This window comes from Galeopterus variegatus, unplaced genomic scaffold (assembly GCF_000696425.1).
Source record: "Galeopterus variegatus unplaced genomic scaffold, G_variegatus-3.0.2 Scaffold2915, whole genome shotgun sequence".
NCBI lineage: Eukaryota > Metazoa > Chordata > Mammalia > Dermoptera > Cynocephalidae > Galeopterus > Galeopterus variegatus.
Window position 1 is genome coordinate 224,989 of NW_007729026.1, and position 364 is coordinate 225,352.

Consider the following 364-nt stretch of genomic DNA (forward strand, 5'->3'; position numbering starts at 1 on the left):
CTCACCCGCTGCGGACGGCTCCTGCGCGGCGGCCGCCGGTATGAGCAGCAGGAACAGCGCGGCGCCGCCGAGGGATAGTACCCAGCGCGGCGTCGGCCCCCGAGCTCCGCCAGGCGCCATGGCCGGTCGCTCGGTCAGTCAGAGCCACTCCCCGACTCCAACGCCAGCCCCGGCCGCCTCTGACCGGAAGTGGGCCGGGGAGGCGGGGCCAGGCGAGTGCGCAGCGCGGAATCCAGATCGCCCCGCCCCCTTGCCCTGTAGCTTGCCGCCTGCGCGGATGCGGCTCAGTGCGCCTGCGCAGCGGAGGAGGGGCGGTGGGCTGAGGGGCTGGCTGAAACCCAGCACGCCTGCGCGGAGACGGGCT

General features: G+C 75.3%; 1 protein-coding gene across 1 annotated transcript in view; it reads right to left on the reverse strand.

Moving 5' to 3' along the window:
- PTTG1IP (pituitary tumor-transforming 1 interacting protein) overlaps positions 1-156 on the reverse strand; it is a 21,837-nt gene extending 21,681 nt beyond the window's left edge. Inside the window, exon 1 of the mRNA XM_008583439.1 lies at positions 6-156. Coding sequence (XP_008581661.1) covers positions 6-120 — 115 coding nt within the window. The 5' untranslated portion in view covers positions 121-156. The remainder of the gene's footprint in view (positions 1-5) is intronic.
- Positions 157-364: the final 208 nt, after the last annotated feature.